Raw genomic sequence first — 18,580 nt, 5'->3', positions numbered from 1 at the left:
TCCTAGAATAGTAGACATGCGCACAACACTAAATAACGTGAGTCGGTCATAAGTTTAGAAAGAACCGAGAACAACTCAATTTGGTCTTGCTTTTTTGGCAAACCTCATTTATTTGATTGAATCATAGATACTAGGATACATTATTACAGAAGAAAAATCCATGAAACAAAACCAATAAATAAGGATGTCATCCAATTCCCTTCCCCCCCATCTAGTTTTTGAGAGGAGATCTCATGGGTGGCATAGAGTAGGGCCCTTCAATCAAACCAGAGGCAATGTAGCGATAAGCGGCTTCGGTTAAATGGATGCCATCCCAATTCGTATATGTTGACGGTATGGTACATGCTCTAGATCCATGGTGACCGCACCGGGCTGTAATGTTGAAATTGTATGGGCCGCCCCCTCCGCAACAAGCTGATAGTGTCCCACTGCTAAATCCTGCAACAATTTTAGTGAGAGTCAGAGGACATCAAAGCAAAGTCCTTCCAATATGTTAAAACTCCCAGATTATCGTATGGGCCTCTGAAATCTGATATAAGATCCTGGCAATTAGTTAAATTTCTGCTTCCAAGAAGTTATAGAGTGGAGTGTGATGAGACTTACTACACAAATATCTATAAGGTGAGACACTTCATCAAATTGACGTCACAGATTAATGGAGTATAAACAGATGAAAACTGATATTTACTATCAGATTTATTGAGTCTGATATCGGCTGATAAAATCTGGCGGAGATAGTACCTTCTCGCCTAAACCCGTGATTTTTCTTGCTTGAGAAGACAACCATGGCAATATTAGTGCATTTTTGTAACATTTTAGAACCCTACATAAAAATGACAAACTACATTGCATTTGTTCTCTCTCTCTCTCTCTCTCTCTCTCTCTCTCTCTACCCAGGTATACAAAGTAGAACCTAGGGGCACTCTAACAGATGGTCGGATTCAAAATAACCCACCATAGTCCGGTCAACCAAACATGAAATTTTTATTTTACCGGGATAACCTAAGCCCCACCTATAAGCCATCTATCCAATTACTCCAAACTCAAACTGATCAGATGAATCTTAACCATCTCATTAGGGGCCTCAAAATAAATTGTAGACACGAAAGATATTGGTAGCGGTCTACATTAAATACGTTTGGCAGGATGGAGCCTCTAGTAACTCGATTTTTTGCGTTAATGGAGATGTCAAGATGGGACCCACCTTGCCGTTGTCTATAATGAAAATCAACTGCTTTTCAAGGAGACAACTTACCAAAACAGCGGGCCCACTACACAAGGCTAATAATCTCTCTTTGTAAAGTTTAAAATATAAAAAAAACACAAGAAGAAAGGGTTCTCACCGAAATGCTTTGGGGAGTGGAAAAAGCGCATGGCTGCACTGTAGTAATCAGCGTACATTATTTTGGCTTGTGGGTATTTTTGCCTCAGACTCTCCAAAGCTCGTTGGAGTTGACTGTTATGGTACTTTGAGAAACGGTTCAATGCCTTCAAGCACCCGTTTTCTGGGTCGTAGTTTCCTTTGTTGGGGCTATAAAAGAACGTCAGATAAATGGCAGAACAGCCTATGGGTAGATTTCCAGGCACTACAAGCTCCACTGCCCCTTCCTCTATCAATGTCTGAAATGGGTCAACCACAATTTCAGTAATGTCAAACGCAAGTGGATAAAAAATTACAGAGAATGATCTAGCGTGAAACACCCACATCTGAAAATTCATTATGGGTGATAATTTTTTTAGATTGGAAGATGATAAATAAGTGGGCCTCAGTACTTTTTTGCCTTCATGGAAAGTAGGGACCAAGTTTAATTGGATGATGATGGAAATGTGACAGTAATGGTAAGTGGGCTCCACTGTGCTTCACTGCTATGAAACGGTGGGATAGACATCTCATTATAGGATTGTGAAAGATTTAGGTTTGAGAATTGATTTTGGAGAGTGAAAATCGACTCCAGAGAAAGATCACAGACCTTGATTTTGGGTCCCAAACTGAATATTTGACTCAAAATTGCGTTTAATTTTAATTTCGAGTCCAATAATCAGTTTTAGAATCAAACCCCAAAAAAAAACAGGGCCTTAGTCATATTAAAAATTTCTTTTTGGCCACTTCATCATAAGATCATTTCCCAAACCATAACGTTATCATTCCTATGTTCATACAGTGGCAGCTGTTGTGATGGCTTGGACCACGATGGGCACAAAAGCTCGGACTTGTTCCATCGTTGCACCCTGAAAGAAGGCGTAGTTGTAATCGTTTCCACCGATTTCTCCCACCAAAAATAGAGATTTGCTGAAATAAGTGGCGCAGTCTACATAAACATGAGAATGTAAATAGAAAGATTGAGGAGAAATATGAGAGTAGAAACAAGGAAAAGTTGTCTACCTAACCTTTTTGAGAGTTGCAAAAAGTAGACTTGAACTCCTTGAACCAATCTAACTGAGAACTCAATGAAATGTTGGTCCACATTATTGCACGAGAAAGATTCCTCCCTTGGAAGAAGGCGGGATCGAGAGCCGTAGCTCCTGCAACCGCAAAATTCACTCCGCGCTGAAAAACTTTGCCACGAGAAAGAGCTAGATAGGGTTGCACCTCTGGTAGCCCATATGCCTCCACTGAATTCATAGAATTCACACAAATTTCACGATTAACATAGCATCTTTTGATCTGGTTAGGTCCTGCCTAAACCCATCTTGCCTATCAAAAAAAAAAAGAATTGCATCTTTTTTTTTTGTTCAATCATGATATACAAGAAATTCGTGCCAAGTTGATGGAGTAACAAGAGGTAGTGGCAGACTGAAAACAATTGGAGAGAAAATAAAAAAATGATTCATGTAGAAGAACCCAACTAGTGTCAGGATTAGATTTGGTCAATTTGAGCCGGATAGGTCCTCTCACCTTCTTCATGAAAATTTTCTAAAGGTTTCATTAGCCGACCCAACTAGTCTGGGACAAAAGCTTAGCTGAGTTGAGTAGAATCATGATGTACAAGAAGTTCTAATAAATGAACAGTATCGATCCCATCTACAAAATATACAGAGAAACTTGGTTTATAAATCAAGTTTCGGTGACTTGACCGGGTCAACTAAGAATCAAACAACCAATTACTCCAAAAGCTTAAGCTTTGTTGGTGTTATCTAACCATTTATACTTCAACCCTCTCCTCGGGTGTCACTCCTCTCTTTTTTGGGTTGGCCATACATGTGAATTTTTAATATCAAGGAATTGTTGGGTTTAGCAATAGCTCCATACCATGTGAAATAACTAAAAACTGTAAAAGCTTTACCTTTAGAGTTGGTGTTATTTAATCAGTTTTACTTAAAAACAAAAAGAGGTGAAGCATGAAGGAATGAGGAAGGTACCGATGAAGTCAATGATCAATCGACCATTGGAGCAGCGGCCTGTAGGGTGGTGGAAGTAAGTCTCACCATATGGGAACCTACCAATGGCGGGGAATGCGAGGGCTCCAGACAAGAGAAAGTTTCCAGTGTCTGCGAGGGAGTCTCCAAAGCTGAAAATGGACTCATATGGAAGGGACGTAGAACCTGTCTCAAGGAAGAACAAGTTGCAGAGTAAGAGGATGAGGAGATGCAACCTGTTAGGTCTAAAATTGGTAACAGGTTATGGTAGGGCCGGAAGGGCTGATCTGGCACGCCACAGCTGGCGAGCAAGGCGCTTTCCTGTCCTGCACAAGACACATAAGGTCAGAAGGCTGAACCGGGGCGGTTGCTCCGGACGGACCCTTCGACACTCAAGTCAGTATGAGCAGGGGTCATAAGTCCGAACAGCAGAGGACTAGTTAAGTGCCTTGAGTGGTGATTTTTGTTCACCCCCACCTTTGAGCAAGTGAAGGCTATTTATAGTGATCCTGAGCCACCTACCAGGACAGGTGGTAGCCCCTGTGTGGACCAGGTGTCATCCCTAAGAGGGACAGGTGGAAGTCCCCGATTGGTCCAGGTGTCATATCTAGCAGGGACTGGTGTTGGCTTTGCAGTGGTCCCTGTGAGGGCCACGTGTCAACAGCCGATTGGTTGCAGATTTTGGACCCCATCAGAACCTCACAAAGAGAGTAGATGGAGAGGAAGCCATTCAAGGAGGTGAGTTAGTGTAGTTACAGTTGCAGCTATAAAGGACCCATCTTTGGGAAATGAGCAGATTTTCATTAGAAATTTATTAGCATTTATTAGTTCGAACTTTAAAAAGAAAGGTTGTATACTACGTGGACGAACACGTTACATTCGATTCTAAAAGCCTCAACATTTAAACAAGGGCAGTGATATGTCGACTCCCCAAATAGTTAAATCGACTCTCCATGTGTCTATCTCTCCTCTTTCTCTCTCTAACCTAGAGGAGAGAGAAAGACACATGGGGAGTCGATTTATCACTCCCCTTAAACAAATGTGCACTTTTATTAGGCTAACATGGAAATGTTGCGAATATCAATTTCCCAATTTAAGAGTGACCAACCAGATTTTGCGGTGGCATTAATGAATCGTGAGTCCATTCTTGTCAAATGCGATTGCCAAAATACAATTGGGAGTAGAATAATGCAAGGACGATATGGATCAAAAAGATCTCTAGAAAATGTTACCATTGGATGTTTGTGACAGATGCATAATTAAATTTGCAGAGGGATTTGGTAGGCAATTTCTCCTAAACCGATTTCGCAGTTTACTTCGGAAGAGAGAATAGTCACCGAGATCAATTAAATTAATTTGACAAAATCTGCTAAAACGTGAGTTTGGTGACTGTTCTATCGTGCAAAAGTGAGCCGAGCGAAATTGCCTAGCAAATCCTATTTACATATTGGGATTTGCTAGGCAATTTCGTGGAAAGCCCATTGACTTTTTCACGAGATACTAGACACCTCAAATGAATTAAATGAATAAGACAAAACATGCTGAAAAGTGAACCTCTTTGCCTGTTCTCTCGTGTAAAATTCAGCCGCCAAATGGCTTTTGCCCAGCAAATATATAACTAGGGGTGTCAACGGATCCACTTCGGACCGGATCCGCCTATGTCACGGTCATTATCCATTCAAATTCCTTATCGGCCGGATCGGATTCGGATTGTTCTTCGGATCCTACTTTCCACGTCACGATCACGATCCATTTTAAATCGGACATTCCATTGGAGTGTCCTATTATGTCTTACTAAGCTTAGTACACAATTAATTTTTTTTAAAAAAGAGTTAGAATGTCACTCCACCATAATGAAAAGCAGTGATCGACTTCAAAGAAGTGACTAAAAACAGGGAAAAATATGTATCCACTATCCAGTATTCTAAGAAGATAATAGAAACCAAAAACTTAGCAGGAGTTTTCCGTGCTTACTGCTCGGATGCATGGAAGGCAAGGTTGCTGCGATGATGAGGGTGAGAGCAATGACTAGGGACAGAACATGGAGTAGATGGGTTATGGTTACAGATAGGAAGATGAGATGTTCGTTCCACAAATGGCGAGAGGGTACTTACACGGGAAGGAATAGGAAATTTATTTCGAAAATGAGATTTCATTCAATAAAGATGGAAACCGGTAACTACTAAAAGAATATAACTATTTTGACGAGAATACCCCCACTTAACATTGATGTTGTAATGATTTTGAGGGTATTACTGTAAGATGATTTCGGATCGTGACTGTCCCTAAGGACTTTCGCTGCATGTCTGGACCCGATCCAAAAAATTTCGGATCATATGATTGGGAATCCGAAATATGCCATGGACCCTCTTGGTAAGCTTATATCCCGTTTATTAAAGTTCGGATTCGGATGGTCCATCAGACCGTCTGGATCCATTGACACCCCAATATATAAGCACTAATTAAGTGGGCAAGACCACTTGTTTTACACTTTTCTAATTGTCTACTGAGTGCTTTTCGGGAATTATAATAGCTTTTGATAGGTGGTTAAAAGATGCAGCTCAATGAAACCATCTTTCGCGGCGCATTGAACTGTAACGTTGAAAATAAATACAATATATTTGTATAGGAATTGATATTTTCACCTACTTTACCACCAATTCCACCCATATATGTTTGTCTTATTGTAATAGGAAAAGTAACAGCGATCCCACCTGGCCACCCCTTTTGTTTGTCATTTCCTGGGAACGAAGTAGGGGTGCAACTCGGGTCGGGTGGGTCAGGTTTTGAAGAACCCTACGCTACCCGAGAAATATCTCGGGTCAGGTGGGGTCGGGTTTTTTTCCGGAAAACCCACAATTCCCAAACCCGGCCCTACCCATGATAGTTCACGGGTTGGGTCGGGTTTTTTCACGTTGACTCGTTGTATACAAAAAAACAAATCTTCACACAAAAAATCTCTAAATTTATGTAATCAAGTGTATAAACTTAAGAAGGAAACTATATTTCCATATCACAAACATGATCACCTCAATGAAAACAATTATATCAATATATTGAAAAATAATTTGCTATGTTATTTAAGATATAATTAAAAATGTCATGGTACACCTACATAAGCCGGGTCGGGTTTCTGGTTTTTTTCTTTAAACCCGACCCTACCCTACCCAAGATTGAGCCGGGTTTTTAAAGTAAAACCTGACCCTACCCAAGACCCATGATTTCTAAACCGGACCCATGCTATTTTCGGGTTGGGTCGATGCACGTTGCGTAAAACCCGACCCAAGTTGCACCCTTACTAAAAAGAGGGTTCCTCAGGCCCAACCCAACGCGAGTTGCACCCCTAAAACGAAGCCACATTCTGGCTAAGATAAACAGAAGGGCTGGCAGTTGCCGGAAAAAGGGGTGGAAATTAGCATTTTACCAATATTGGCTGATATATTGGAGAATCTTAAATCATTTTCCCCTGTTCGTTTGAGATAGTCCCAACCGATTGAGAGCCCCAAACATAATTCTGAGTCCGATAACCAGTTTGGGGCTCTCAATCTGGTTGGGGAACAAAGCCCTTAACCAACTGAGCAGAGTAAGCATTTTCCTAGGGTGGCTCTCGGAGCCAAGAAAACCCTCATTGAATGAGATTAAGAGTGACTGAATATGTCTAGCATGGTTATAGTGTAAATCAAATAAATGTGACTTAAAAATTATATGCAAACAAAGAGATAAGAGAAAAAAAATAGATGAAGAGCTTAAGCTTGTAAAAAATAATAATAATGAAAATTGATGAAAATAATAAAGTTTTTTGCTTTTGTATGTAGTGGAAATAAAATGGTTGGAACCTTGTGTATGAAATCTCCCTTGAGTAAATTTATAGAATTATAGTGGTTAGGATTTTTTTATATTTTTATTAAGACATAGAGAAGGAAGGAAGAGAGGCATCCGAGAGTTCATGAAAGATTGTATGGGGAGAAAGGGTTTGGTTTCTCAAGGGAAAGGAAATAATTTTGAAAACTAGAGAAATTATATGGTGCACGCCTGTGCCTAGGCAATTTCTCAAAGCGAATGAATATATTCGCCCCTTCTTCTTACTTGGGACAGTAATGCAGGGAGGCATAGCCGCAACAACACAAGATGGAGATCACACAAGCAGTGACTAAAATGCCACAGTTTTGGGAAAAAAAACTCCAATATAAAACGGGAAGGAGGCAAGCTCCTTTAACCACGTGAAGGAGCCAATGCTCTCTAACGCCTTCTCCAAGAGCTTAAACTTTTGGAGTAATTGGTTGTTTCACATGGACAACTTCCATTGAATGTGCTTTAGTCTCAACTGATATTTATCTTTCCAGAAACCAGACACAATCATGAGGTGTCCTTAGACAAGCTTGCTATCCTTTGTTCACATCGACCTTTGTTCTTGGATAAAATATTATCCGAACAAAACTGGTGAACAGTGGACAAGATAATTTCATGATAAACTTATCTAAGCAAGATAGCCAATCGTCCATATAATGCTGTAGCTGTTGGTGCCTCTAAATGGAGTTCATAGCAAAGGAAGGAAACTCTACTGGCATGTCACAAAGTTACAAAGCATGTCTTCTAATCACAAGCAATGCTGCAATACCTGCACCACATTCCCTAAAATAAGAATCAAGTTTGTTTCCATATGACTTTTATGTAACATGGTGTTCATCAAATATACCTTTTGTCTGATGCGCCGTCAAACATATCGTTTGATAAATCAATGTTCAGAACTGAAGCTATTCATAATGGGGATGGTTAACATTCTCGGATGCTAGTGACGGGCATGAGCTAGTGATAGGAGGAATGGTGTATGGTCCTTCTATTAAACCAGTTGTGATCATTCTATTTCCTGCTTCTGTCGGGTGACGACCATCCCAGTTCCAATACAACGACGTGTTGTTGAATGCCTTAGCCCAGGGAGAACCGCAAGGGGCCGACGAGTTGAAATTATAAGGACCTCCCCCTCCACAGCATGCTACGAAGGCTCCCTTGCTAAATCCTGCATTGTTGTTTATCATGGATATGATAATTTTCAGAAGTTAATTGGAATTGAAGAACATTAGAAGATATTGGCACATGAAAAAATGTTTGTGTAGAGTGGCTATCAAGAAACTTAAAGAAAATGGATAAGAAAAATCACAAAAATAAGATAAAAAGGTACTTGAAATTCACAGCCCTTTGTTTTGATATTCATGCATCTCTCTTTGTTTTAGACTTCTCTAGTTTTAGACTTCATTTTCCTATAAATATTTTTAAAATGCCAACATGACATCTCTGTTTCCAGCTTAAAAGGGCCATCTAAGAGGTCAAAGAAGCTCCAAGTGTTCTTTTATCAAGCTCTCTGACCTGATGTAGTGTGGTTTAACCAGGCCAAAGTGGAAAGTTCTCAGGTCATTAAAAATAAAGAGGGGTAACTTTTTCACTTTCAAATTTCTTTCTAAGTTCATATGAATCTCCTTGACTGGTGTTAAGAAATACAACTGAGAATAAAACAGAATAATCTGTCCTCCTTGTACTAATTTTGCTTTTAAGTCACATACTCTTTGGAAATACATTATTTTTTCCCTTCACTTTTTTGAGAGATTAGTATTATTAGAAACAAAAGCTACAAATATCAGACAATTAGGTCACCCAAGAGGAGGAAAAGAGGGAACATAAAACCCTACGACAGGATAAGATACCAAAAGACAGAGAGAAGACAAATGCTCTATCCACCATATGAATAAACAACTTCAAGACTGTGCCAAGGCTTAAGAACAAGAAAGTAAACCCGGTATGAGCAGGACCAACTTTGTTTCAACTTTTGCTGCCTCCTTGAACATGCGGTTGATTAAGACCAGGATTAATAATGGTCGACTCCCCCACAACATGTTGAACCAGATATAATGTGCAGGAGTCAGATCTATACCTGAGCCAGAATTTGTTGAGAAGGCCGAAAAGCACAATTCTAAGATTAGTGAAACAAGTCCTAACTTTCAAGCGGTTTTTTACCTGGCATTCCTATTGAAGATTTCTTGGCCTTTGTAATCCCAAAAGGCAATTGGCAGGAGATGAACTGATCTCCTGGACCTCTCTAATGGCAATCTTTGGAAACGAAGGTGCATTCAGAGGCTTATTGTTTGCCTTAATGCTAACACTTTCATGTAGACAGCAATTGAAGGTCAAGTAACCTTCATTTGTAGCTGTCTTGATGAGGTTTTTGCATGCATTATGAAATTGGTTGTAGACCTATGACGTAACTTATAATCTTCACATAGTGGAGCCACTCACATTGTTTATTTCACCCATGGACATAGGCACTATTTGAGTCTGTGCTTGTTTGATTTCTCCTGTTATTATGCGTAATGCATTGAACCCTAGCATTTTCAAACCACTATTCTATTATGGTTCAAGCTCAATTAGATAAGGCAGACAAAGGTAACCCAGAGACGCAATGTCAATACCATGCTTTGCCAATGGCCTTGGTATAATTATTGCTGCAATCTTCGAAGGGTTCCTAACTCAAATTTAAACATCGATAGTGATTCACTTGAACAAGGTCACTTGAACAAGGTCTGAAATGTTACCTATTTCTTCTCTAATACAAACAGATTGGTAGAGTAGTGGCCTGGAATACTGATCAAATCTTCAGACCCAGCAGATCATTTCACTAGCAACAATGCAAATCCCAATTCACTTTTACTTGGTCACGCAAACCCACCCCCATCAACTGTTCAGTTGATTCAAGATGATAGAACAAGTGTTTCTTGGTTTAGAGAGTCGTAAAAGTGACTGCGTGATTGTGGGCATGCAAAGAGGCTGATATTGCCATCTCCATCATCCCCCCATTCCTCTCCTCTCTTATGTTGGATAACTGTAATGGGGGACTGTATTGCCCCTTGTAATCTGACTTCTTTTCACCAGGAAATATGGTGGGGGTCTGCCTAAACTCCAGCTTGCCTACCAAAAAAGGAGATTTTCCCTTGCTTAAGGCATTTCTAACCATTCCCAGCTAATCAGTGTGACTAGCAATATCAGGATATAAGATCATATTGGTTACTCTGCAAAGAAGTGCCTACTAAAGCAGTTCAATATATTATACTAGAATTGGAAGAGCCAGGTAATAAGAATTTAAGATACATTTCATCTATAAGCCATACAGTGTAATACTTACAATTTTTTTATTGTAATGCAGACATAGATTATGCCAGATATATGCTCTAAAAGGAGGTGTAGAGCGCACCGAATTGGTATGGAGATCCAAAAACAGGAAGGGCAGCATTGTAGTAATCGACATAGATGATGATTGCATTAGGGTGCTTGTCTCGCATCCAGTCTAGCTCTTTCTGTAGTTGCTGATTGTGGTACGAGACCAACTCGTTTAAGTCCTTCCGACAACCAGTTAGAGGTTCATAATTGTCCTTACTTGGCCTACCAAAAATGGTGAGAAAGCAGCCAATGGGTAGCGTCCCAGGGACCATGACTGTGGTGGCCCCATGCTCGATCAGCATCTGCGGTGCATCGAACAAATCAGAATAGCATCAATCTTTTCTAAAATCAAATCCTGGGAAGAGAGAGCTAATTTGTCACAAGAAGTATGTTTTAGTTTCATTTCTTACGTCGACTGCTGATGAAATGGCGGTGGTAATTTGAGATACAACAGTATGAAGCTCTGGTGTGCTCCATCCTTTTTGGTACACAAGGCTGTAATCGTTACCTCCGAACTCTCCCATGAGGAAAAGAGACCTTCTAAGCATGTCCCGGCAATCTTTCAATTTTCAATTATTACACAAAAAACAATAAAATAAATAAAATGAGATAAAGGGAAAAAACCAAAGTCTAATATCTCTATGTAATCATCCATGCATGGTCCTCTTAGGACTGTCCAACCAATGTGCTTTTGGGGCCATGGTCCATCCAGGGTCGGAGGGACATATAGCGTGGGGTTGGCCACGGCCACCCCAATGACTTGCAAAATCCCTTTTATAGTACTGATATGTGCAGAAATTATTACAGAAAGTTAGTAAGCGGGCCCCCCAATGACCAATGCAGGTAAAGTGTAAATTAGTCCGGTCCCTAAGTGTAAATTCCTGGCTCCGCCCCTGAGTCCATCCATAATGGAGCTTAAAAAATAAGGTAATTAATTTCTATAAAGATATTTACATCTAGATTAAAAAAAAAAAGAGAGAGAAATATGTACTAGGCTTTTGGGCCTTGGGCATGCCTGATATAGCCACTTCCTATATATTGGGGAACAATGAAGACTCATTTATTATCAAAATCAAGAAACACCCAAAGCTATTCTCTCCTACCTCATCGGAATACAATGTGGTGGTCTCACTACAATATAGTGGGTCCTACCTTTGATTTGATATCACATTCTTTGGTGTGGGCAACAGAAGATCCAAAGCAAGGCCTATTAAACGGACGATTCTGATTGGTCAAAGGTGGGACCCAATAGGCCACATTGTACTATTAAGATGCACCCATCAAACATACTAAATTGCTTTCATATATGAATGATGACAGACCCACATCCCAGTATCCCACTACTGTGAGTACTACTCAGTCGCCGACTCGGTAGGAGGTGTGTCGACTCATTAAATCAGGACAGAGTTAGAGTGAGTCCCGAGATTTTATTCCCAATTTTGTTTCCCTACTTAAGCTAAGGTGCTAAATAGAAAAGTCAGAAGAGAACCAGGAGAGAAATGGAGGAGTTTTACTTGATGAATCTGGGCAAAGAGTAGGCAAGAGCTCCATGAACCAGTTGAGCTGAACTCCCATTGAGTAGTTAGTCGACAAATCCTCAATCCCTCTCTCTGCAAAAAAGGCAGCATCGAGAGCCGTACCTCCTGCCACTGCAAAATTGGCTCCGCCCCTAAAATCTTGCTCTTTCGAACGACTCACGAGATATGCAGGCAGGAGTGGAATTCCAAATTCTTCAGCTATTCTCTCATAAAAGAAACAGTTTCAATTAGTCCACAAGAATAAGAAAGAATGAGAAATTCATGTGTAGGTAAAAATAAAATTACCGAGCAAGTTCAGATGCACCTTGGGTATTTTATAAAAAATAGAAAGTGAGCATTTTATTTTTAAATTTTTCTCAATGCATCAACGGCATAGATTGGGCAATTTGAGTCATTTTTTTAGTTTACACGTTTTCCTATTGTTTGCCGTCTTTTCAGCCATTCTTTTTATAATCTTTCTTCATTTGCATGGGTTGCCACTTGATTGTGCATCTTCCTTGCATATGCAATGTATGCATCGGTTTATATAGTTTCTTTTTTATTATTATTATTATTTTTGCTACTTGTCATTCCTCATTTTGTGTTGTCATTCCTTATTTTGTGTTATCGCTTCCCACTGATATGGGCTTTGAGTCATGTGCTGATGCGATATTGATTAGAATTGATATCCAGATCTTTCATGTTCATTCTTAAGAACCCACCTTAATCTACAGATTTTGGCCTGTCAGGAGTTGAGGCTGTAGAAAACTAGAGATCCCATGATGCCTCGAGAAACAAAGTACGACCATTTTCGTGCAATTGAGTTCTGTTCTGTCCTTATGCACCACTTGATTTCATTATAAATTTGAAGTGAATTCCATCCATTGGAGCTCTCTTATCCCGCTCTGTTTTCCCACTATTTTGAACATTGTGCTCCCTTCATTGGACATTAATAGTTGTCCATCACTCCATCTGGAGGTTACTTAGCCCTTGTTGTACTTGTGCATTACAGGACCAATATATGTTCAAGAGGGTCCCACTAGTTGAACGGATTGGGGTTGCTGAAAGGATGTTCTCAACATTTAATTTTGCTGCCGGTATATTCTTTTTTTTCCCCTTAGAATAATACATCCCGGCTCTAAATTATTGTTAATTTTGTGTTAGTATTTGTTATTTGCAATTTATCAAGTTTTGCTTATTAGCTGTTTGTTGTTATTATTAAGGGGAGCCCCTATTTCCAAGGCTTCTTTCAAATGGATTGACGTTTATTATTATTATTATTATTTTATTTATTTTATGTGAGTGTGTTCGGGTTTTTTTTTTTTTTTTTTTTTTTGTTTTTTTGGTGGGGCGCGGGGGCGGTAATTTTTGCTGAAGTCCTCTGCTTTATTTGCAAAAAACAGTCTTCTAGTTTAACAATTTGCAAATGGAGTCATGTTTGAGTGAATTTTGCAAATCAGGTCATGACATCAATTTTTGACCAAACCAAGCATGTCAGATTTTTTTTTTTTGACTGGTAGAAGACCAATTATTACCTTGTAACGATACCGAACTACCCGCTATGCTCAGTGATAAATTTTGCTATGTTGGGTCCCACCAACTCAACCCAAACCCATTCATCGGGTGGGGCCTACCATTTTGCCTCATATCTTGAAGGGGTAGATCCTACGGTTTGCACCCAATCCCATGTGGGTAGGGCCCACAATTTTACACGCATGTTTTGATGGGGTGGGCCATATATTTTTACATGAGCTATTATTTTCAAAAGAAGTCTTCTATTTCATGGTAATATCATTGATGAATTATGCTAGCATCATGGGTGTCAGAATATGGGCCCACCCCATCAAAACATGAGGGTGGTTTTCAGAAGGATTTTATGTGAATTTTAGAAATTTTCAGTTTCACTTATCAGGGTGATGCAGGATGAAACACACAGTGTATAAAGTTTCTAACCAAGAGGAAAAAAGATTAGCTAAAGTGCCAGTTTCTGCACTACTTCATTTTAAAGAATTTATTGATCAATCCATAGTTTATTAAAGAACAGAGTTCTTATACAGTGCCGCCTTTGATCACAACAAAGATTGCAGATATTATTTCCTTTTTTTTTGAAATGGCAATAATAATATATAGCAAATTTAGGAGGCCGAGATGGACCACTCATATCTACAATAGGAAGCAAGAAAGAAACAGGAACAAAGAAAAAACAAAATACAGAGAAAACCCCTTTCAGGGAGGAAGGTGGTCGAACCACAGAATAGAACCACCGGAGACACCACGCTTAGCTAGCGCATCCGCCTTATCATTTGCCAATCTTCTAACATGTTGAAAGCCGATAGCGGACCCCGCAGTTAAGTCCTCAATCTCATCAAAAATGGAAAGAAATCTCCACGGAGGAGCCACCCCACCTTTCAACCAACGAATCACATTTAACGAATCTCCCTCAACAATGGTTTGATCCATCAACCTTCTATCAATATTCAAAATGCCAAAATGTGCCGCCCTTACTTCCGCATCCGAGGAATCAGACACACCAATAGAACCGTAGTATGCCCACATAACATCCCCCTTATCATTGTGACAAACCCCTCCCACTCTTGCCGGACCCGGATTGCCGGAACTCGCACCATCGAAATTAACCTTATACATGTTTTGAGCAGGGGGCTTCCACCTATGCAAAATAAGATCTCTGCGCTCAACACTAAAGCACACCTCCCGCCAACCTTCCCAAAGATCAAAAGCCGATACAAACCGAAAGGATGGGAGGCATCTCACCCAAGATATAACCAAGGTGATGATCTTCAAGTAAATCCAATGAGGATTCATGGCTTTCCCCTCAAAGACTCTAGAGTTCCTCTCCTTCCATATAGACCACCACGTAGCAAGTAAACACAAATTCCACAAGGTTTTTCCTTTTTCCATCCAAGGAACCCCTCCCCATTGGTGCAAAAGTGACGGAATAGATTTTGGAAAAACCCAACAAATCCCAAATCTCATGAAGATGAATTGCCATATGAGCCTAGTGAACGAACAATGCATAAACAAGTGATCCACAGATTCCCCATCATGCAGACATAGTGGGCAATGATCAATAAGCCACATACCACGGTTTCTCAGAAAATTAATAGTTTGTATTCTATCACGACAAACCGCCCAACCAAAGATACAAACTCTAGGTGGGCAATGAAATTTCCATACCTTTGCCGAACATGAAGGGTTAGAAATGGGCATAATACTTTTATAGAAAGATTTAACCGAGAAAGTCCCAGAAGGTTCCTCAATCCAAAGCCTTTTATCCTCCCCATTCCTTTTAATGTAACAACCCTCAAGAAGGGCCCGCAGGCTAGAGATCAATTCCACCTCCCACTCAAAAAATGATATTCTAAACCCAGGGTTCCACACAAGAACACCATCATTCCACTCAAAGCAATCGCTAACAAACGCCTCCCTATTTGAAGCCATATTGAATAATCTCGGAAAACGACACTTAAAGGACACATCCCCACACCACACATCCTGCCAGAAAGATATTCTATCACCCCTATACACTCTAAATCTAACCTTTGAGTTGAAAAGAGAAGAAATTTTTAGAATGTCTCTCCAAACCGACAACCGAAGAGATTTTTGCAGATATTATTTCCTTTTACTTTAAGTAATTCACACAAACATAAAATATAAAAGAAAAAACTTCATTACAACAAAGACTGTATGCATTCATGCAGCCTAATTTCCAAAGTTAATAGAATCTAAGAGTCCCTGCATACAGCCTAATTTCCAAACTTAATAGAATCTAAGAGTCCCATATGGGTCCGAATGCAGCAAGACCAGAAGCTTTGCATGCATCAACCACGTCTCTACTTCCCTCCGGATTGCTCGTCACAATCACTACCTCTGCTCTCCATTTCTTCGCAGCTTCAACGCTCATCTCCGCCACATTGGGACGACCCAACAAAGCAGTGTCATGAATAATCACCTTCTCTATAGGAAACCCACTAACCATATCCTTAATCTCCTTCCCAAAGTTCTGTTCAATCCCCTTAGCTACCCACACCAAACAAACATCAGCAGCACAAGGTTGCAAGAGGAAAGAAAGAAAGACACAGATACCAGACCCTGTCGCCACCAAAACCACCCTTTCGTACATATTTACAAGATACGGGAGGCCCGCAAAGTGCACAGTTCGGACCCATAAATGGTCAGGTGGGTCCGAAACCAATGCATTTGTGAAGTCTCCTACTGCACCCGCGAGCATCATATGCTCTTTCTTTCCGTCCGATATGATACCAAATGCGTGCCATTCGGATAAAGGAGACCGGCTAATCCTCCCTAGTAACCCAGATTTCACTCCTCCTTCAAACTTTATCAAAGAAGCATGTGTGGATGGAGCAGTGACTGTGACGGGCACTCGTTTCACCGTAACCCATGGAAGGATTATCAGAATTGTGATGGCTAATGTAAACCAGAATTCTTGCTCTTTTATAAGAGTAGAGATACTTAAATTGACGTAGGATTTGGAAGCTGGTTGGTAAGAGATGGTGAGGATGACGAAAACCCATAGGAGGGCGAGAGCAGTCCAGCCCGCGAACCGGTGGGTCCGTTCGAAAACATTGTGGTGGAGGTGGCGAACGAGAGGGAATGCAGCAAATGAAGAGAGGAAGAGGAGAGAGAGAATGGTAGAGGCAACTGCTATAATCTCATTTGAAGTGTTTTCTCTGTCTTTGAGTGTGAGGATAAGGGCGTAGATTAGCCAGGCAACGGATGAGATTCCGCATCCGCTGTGGACCCCACCCAGGGATTGGAGGAAAGAAGTTGTGGCAGTCTTGAGATGGAGTGGGACCCAAGTCCTACCCAAAGCCTTGACCGCTAGATAGAAGACGAGTCGAAGGAAGGACTCGGTTCGACAGAGGGTGAGTGCGAGTATGTTTGCCATGGAGAAGAGGGCAGCTTTTTTCTTTGCGTATGGGAAATGTCCGGTTGTGGCGAGAACTAGAAAGACTACGTTCAAAGCTAAACAGAGGGCGAATAGTCGCTTGTAGACTGTGAACAGACCTTGGTCTAGGAGTATTATAGAAAGCCTAGACCCTCTCTGTTGCTTTGGTTTAGCAACAGAACTAAAATCTCCTTTGTTGTTGGCCTGATGTTTCTCTTCTTGTTTCTCTCTGTCTTTAGCTTCTTCTAGTACTATCTCCTCCTCCTCCTTGTCTTCGTCCTCAAGGTCGCAGAAATGGCTGCTTGGTCGACTTACAGACCTCTGAATGGCATCGGGTGCGGGAAACACTCGAAAAGAGCTTCTTCTTGAGCTCCAAGGGAACCGAACCCATTTGCCATCGGGTTCGTCTTCTTGGGGAGCTTGGATCACAAATGGGCTTGTTTTATTAGCATTGATCTCGAAGGTAACTCCTCGGCAGCTCGAGAACCTTATCACTTTTTCTGGGTTTTCCATGCCTGGCTTTCTGGTTGTTTTTCTTCAGCTAACAAGCTTGCTACATGAGAAAAGAACTATAGTGAATAGCAGCAGTATATAGATGGAGAACGATGAGAAGAATTAATTTACTCAGTAGCTGCTTTTCTGTCATCCAACAAACCCACAATCTGATTTTTGCCATTTGTTTCTTTCCCCTTTTAAGCTCTTAATCAACTCCTATTTCACCATTAGAATATATAAAGCTCACAAACTAGAGAATTCGGCAAAGGCACATGGCAAGTGGCAATTTCTTAAGATAAAGCCGTCTCTCCTTTTGGCTAGCCAAATCTAAACGGAAGAAGTCTTGGGAAACATGACAAAGACTCCAAAATCAAATTTCAAACAATCCATTATCCATCAAGCCAATTGTATAAACGCGTTTAATCTTTCTGGGAATTTTTATGGTACACAGCTGTACACGGCATTGTACTTGATTGATCGTTTCTGGCTTTCATTGGAGGCATGTTTTTGTCGTTGAATGCATCTAGTCTTCCAACGTCCTATTTTTTTTGTTCAGTTCATATCATGAAAAATGAATGAAAAAAAGTCGTCGGTATTTCATTTTTGGGGAAATGATAAAAAAAACGAAAAACAAATGGGACTTTTAACTGAAATTATGAGAAAATGAGTCTCTTTTCTAAATTATGAGAAAGGGGTGAAACGGATCCCAATTAGGGTTGCAACTTGGGTCGGGTTTTACCCGGCCCGAAAAAAGCATGGGTCGGGTTCAAAGTGGCCGCGTAAGTTGTTGGGCCGGATTTACTTTTCCAAAGCCCGAGTGATTCTCAGGTTGGGCCGGTTTTAAAGGTGGAAAACCCGGCCCGCCCGGAAACCCGCATTTATTCCTTTTTTAATATTATAAGTTATAAATAATAACATTGATATGGGTAATTTAGTAATTCTCATTTCTCATCTCACCAAGATAGTAAGAGTGTAAGACACGAATGAAAGAAGGTCTATTTCTCGCATTTATGTCTCAATTGCCTATTGCTCTGATGGCCATCGAAGTCATAAGAAGGTCTATTTCTTGCATAAAATA

General features: G+C 40.5%; 3 protein-coding genes across 3 annotated transcripts; all 3 read right to left on the bottom strand.

Annotated features, from left to right (window-relative positions):
• Positions 1-53: 53 nt before the first annotated feature.
• Positions 54-8,079, bottom strand: LOC143860301 (GDSL esterase/lipase At5g45910-like). The gene is made up of 6 exons (XM_077370872.1): positions 8,054-8,079; positions 3,361-3,593; positions 2,389-2,613; positions 2,161-2,309; positions 1,344-1,620; positions 54-438 (listed from the first exon to the last, which is right to left on the bottom strand). Exons 1-6 carry the CDS (start codon positions 8,077-8,079, stop codon positions 212-214), a joined length of 1,137 nt encoding a protein of 378 aa, XP_077226987.1. The 3' UTR covers positions 54-211.
• On the bottom strand, positions 7,823-15,539 carry LOC143860300 (GDSL esterase/lipase At1g28590-like). The gene is made up of 6 exons (XM_077370871.1): positions 15,276-15,539; positions 12,078-12,306; positions 10,974-11,122; positions 10,598-10,865; positions 8,054-8,374; positions 7,823-7,975 (listed from the first exon to the last, which is right to left on the bottom strand). Exons 1-5 carry the CDS (start codon positions 15,537-15,539, stop codon positions 8,112-8,114), a joined length of 1,173 nt encoding a protein of 390 aa, XP_077226986.1. The 3' UTR covers positions 7,823-7,975; positions 8,054-8,111.
• Positions 15,540-15,707: 168 nt separating this feature from the next.
• Positions 15,708-17,833, bottom strand: LOC143860993 (adenylate-forming reductase 06235-like). The gene has a single exon (XM_077371872.1). The coding sequence runs from the start codon at positions 17,518-17,520 to the stop codon at positions 15,868-15,870; it is 1,653 nt and encodes a 550-aa protein (XP_077227987.1). The 5' UTR covers positions 17,521-17,833; the 3' UTR covers positions 15,708-15,867.
• Between the last annotated feature and the right edge of the window lie 747 nt (positions 17,834-18,580).

Source organism: Tasmannia lanceolata, unplaced genomic scaffold, assembly GCF_043159265.1.
Source record: "Tasmannia lanceolata isolate RefF3 unplaced genomic scaffold, GAP_Taslan_0.1 ptg000037l, whole genome shotgun sequence".
Taxonomy (NCBI): domain Eukaryota; kingdom Viridiplantae; phylum Streptophyta; class Magnoliopsida; order Canellales; family Winteraceae; genus Tasmannia; species Tasmannia lanceolata.
This window is presented reverse-complemented; position numbering and strand designations above follow the sequence as displayed.